Source organism: Zingiber officinale, chromosome 6A (genome assembly GCF_018446385.1).
Source record: "Zingiber officinale cultivar Zhangliang chromosome 6A, Zo_v1.1, whole genome shotgun sequence".
Lineage (NCBI taxonomy): Eukaryota > Viridiplantae > Streptophyta > Magnoliopsida > Zingiberales > Zingiberaceae > Zingiber > Zingiber officinale.
Window position 1 is genome coordinate 92,792,062 of NC_055997.1, and position 3,221 is coordinate 92,795,282.

Below are 3,221 nucleotides of genomic sequence, written 5' to 3' on the forward strand. Positions count from 1 at the left end.
TATTTTAGTTTAAATATATTGCACTTATGAGGAATTATACCTTGTTTTAGATTTTTTATACCTAAAAAAATAAGGATAATTAGGTAAATTAATATATATTAGAGAGTTAAAGTTAAAAAAAAAAGTTTACATGTAGAGAATGAAAATAAAATTTTTCTATATAAGAACAAAGGAAGAAATTGAATTTTCTATTAGGAATTTTAGATATATTATGTTTTTAAAATAAATTTCTATTTTGTTGTAAAATAACATATGTAGGTAGATATCCATGAAACTCCAATATTCAATAAACTCTCTCATTGCTTCATAATCCATCTCTTATAACCTCCTAATTTATGTAAACACATGAGTATTACCTATAAATAGTTATGTATATATTTTTCTCATATAAGAATAAGAAAAAGACAAAGGGAAAGAAAAAAAAGTTAATAATATTTTTTCATATGTAATTACTTATATAATTTCACAATATATTTTTATTTCTATTTATCACAAAATTAATGTAATAGTAAAAGTTGGGCCTTCGGGCCTAATCTGGGCCATTCAAAAACTGGGCACCCTTGTTTTATTCAAATGCCCAAACCCACCGGGAAGCTCGCCACCTGTTCCTTTCCCATCTCCCTCTCCACGTGTTACTTCTCGTCCATCACTAACCCTATCGGAACACAATATTTAAATAAATTAATGTCATTCACACTATTTCCTCCTGTAAATCGCCACGCAGCGTTCTCCAGCCTCTCCTCTCCCCCTGCTGCTCCGATTCACTGATCAATCAGCTTCAGCCATGGCCGGCTACGTGGACCCCCTCGTGGTGGGTAGAGTCATCGGCGACGTGGTGGACCTCTTCGTCCCCGCCGTGAACATGACGATCCGGTTCGGGTCCAAGCACGTCAACAACGGCTGCGACGTCAAGCCTTCCCTCGCCGTCGATCCGCCCTCTGTCCAGATCGCCGGCCGCCCTTACGACCTCTTCACTTTGGTCTCCCATTAGATAATTATCTCATTATTCTGCTCTGATTATGCTGTAATTCAAGTCAAACGAAGTTCATTTTTTTTTGTATATATTTTAATTTTTTTTCCCTCCGTAGGTGATGACTGACCCCGACGCCCCCAGCCCAAGCGACCCCACGATGAGGGAATGGCTTCATTGGTATATATATAGAGTGACCTTTAAATTTTGACTAGTTATCTCTTCTTTATGGATTGATTAATTGATTGATTACTCAGGCTGGTGATGAACATCCCCGGTGGAACTGATCTTTCTCGAGGTAATTAGGATGCTTCGTGAATATTTCATATTGATTATGACAGTTATACGTTGTGAAATCCGTCGCCGTCCATAACAATTGGCACGCGACACTTGTTGCGCCATGATCCTGACAGATGGGTGTCGTGGCGCGACACCTGTCGATGAGTGCATGTCGCTGACGTAGACTTGACGCGGGTGTCGTGGTGTGTTTGGCAGGGGAGGAGGTGGTGGGGTACACGGGGCCCCGCCCGCCGGTGGGGATCCACAGGTACGTGCTGGTGCTGTTCCGGCAGAAGGGCAGGCTGCAGGAAGTGGCGGCGCCGGCGGCGAGGGGCAACTTCTGCACGCGGGCATTCGCGGCGCAGTACGACCTCGGCCTCCCGGTCGCCACAGTCTACTTCAACGCCCAGAAGGAGCCGGCCAACCGGCGCCGCTGAGGAAGGAGATCGATCGTGTATGCATGCATGGCCCATGCATGCATGTATGCCGAGAATTATTCCCCGACCTCTTTTATATTGATCGATCGAGATCTCTCTTCCATTTCTCCTGTAGTTGTCTTTCTTAATAAATTTAGTGTTTCGTAGGAAGGATGCGTAGGTGTTTGGGCGTTTGTAATCTTGAATTTGGTTGAGTCTTTAATGAAAATTAATGCAGATAGTTGTGGCTTTTATGGCTTTTAGTGGTCTGCTTATTTAATTACTTGCCTGAATGCTCATCATAATTTACTGAAACCTGTAGTTAATTTTTTTAAATTCTCAAACTACGGACTCAAATTTTATATTTAGGATGGAGGTAGTTCTTCCAGTGTTCAGCCCTTGAACAGTTATTCATTTAAGAAGGCTCAAGATTACTTGTAATCAGTTTTTCCTTCATGTGTTTAAAAATTTCCATCAAAATAGAATAACTATCTTCATTTTTGCACCAAGTTGTTGAGTTTCCTGTATCAATAGAGTGAGAAAATTATACCGATATTTTTCTTCATCATAATTATAATCATTATAGATGTTACTAATACTTTGACACCCACATTTAATATCTTTGCACCATCGATCAATAATATGATTCATAGGAACCTCAATCACTTTTATTCTTATCAGTTCTTTGATCACATGCCTATATAAAATTCCCTGAAACTCAAAAAGAATAACTTAAAGTTGACAACATGTCGCTCAACCGGAAGTCCACTGTCTGTATGCTCTATTGTTGGGTCGAGCGGGATAGTCGCTCGGCCAGGAGTTCACTGCCCGCTTGCTCGGCTGATGTTGAGTCTGTTGCTAGGCCGAGTGAAGTGGTCGCTCGGCCGAAATTAAACTCTGTCGATGTCATACTTTGCTGTCCGGCCGAGCGGGGTAGCCGCTCGGCCGAAGTTGAACCCTTGATGGCATGCCCTGTTGTCTTGCCGAGCGGGGTAGTCGCTCGGCTCAACTTCTCCGCGTCGTCTCCCTTGAGCATCCAAGCACGGCTCGACACTAATGTCAGATGTGTTGCAGGTTGGAGCAAAGTCCGCAGGAGGTCAGCAGGAGCGTCACATCCCCAGCATTCATCCCATCGACTTTCGGACAGGATTATATTGGCGTCGTCTGTAGTAACTTCACCTGATCTGGAACGTGAAGATGAACGACGCCGAAAAATTCTGTCATACTCATGACCTTGGTGGGTTTCGACGAGCATATCATATTCTCATCACTCCACGAGTATTCGGGAGTCAAGGAATTGAGTCAGATCCTCTATTGATTGGCAAGTCGATTTTTTCGTTATATTTTCTCTTTTGATCATAGGATCTGCCATAGTTCCCCGATCAAAGACTCTCGTGCCGATCGACCGGGTTTATATTATATTAGAGTCCCGGGTTCAATGTCGAAAACTCCCGGACCGATCGACCGAGTTTACATTATATTAGAATCACGAGCTCAATGCCGAAGACTCTCGTGCCGATCGACCGGGTTTATATTATATTATATTTGAGGCATGG

The 3,221-nt window shown here is 42.6% G+C and overlaps 1 protein-coding gene across 1 annotated transcript; it reads left to right on the plus strand.

Moving 5' to 3' along the window:
- The first annotated feature begins 694 nt into the window (after positions 1-694).
- LOC121994190 (protein MOTHER of FT and TFL1 homolog 1-like) lies at positions 695-1,822 on the plus strand. The gene is made up of 4 exons (XM_042548309.1): positions 695-979; positions 1,089-1,150; positions 1,228-1,268; positions 1,466-1,822. The coding sequence occupies exons 1-4, from the start codon at positions 785-787 to the stop codon at positions 1,684-1,686; spliced, it is 519 nt and encodes a 172-aa protein (XP_042404243.1). The 5' UTR covers positions 695-784; the 3' UTR covers positions 1,687-1,822.
- Positions 1,823-3,221: the final 1,399 nt, after the last annotated feature.

What these genes read in the sequence shown, in the direction of transcription:
- LOC121994190 (XM_042548309.1), top strand. Translation starts at nt 785, where the DNA reads ATGGCCGGCTACGTGGACCCCCTCGTGGTGGGTAGAGTCATCGGCGAC. An exon ending in ATGAGGGAATGGCTTCATTG is followed by an intron (nt 1,151 to 1,227) that starts GTATATATATAG and finishes TTGATTACTCAG; the next exon opens with GCTGGTGATGAACATCCCCG. An exon ending in TGGAACTGATCTTTCTCGAG is followed by an intron (nt 1,269 to 1,465) that starts GTAATTAGGATG and finishes TGTGTTTGGCAG; the next exon opens with GGGAGGAGGTGGTGGGGTAC.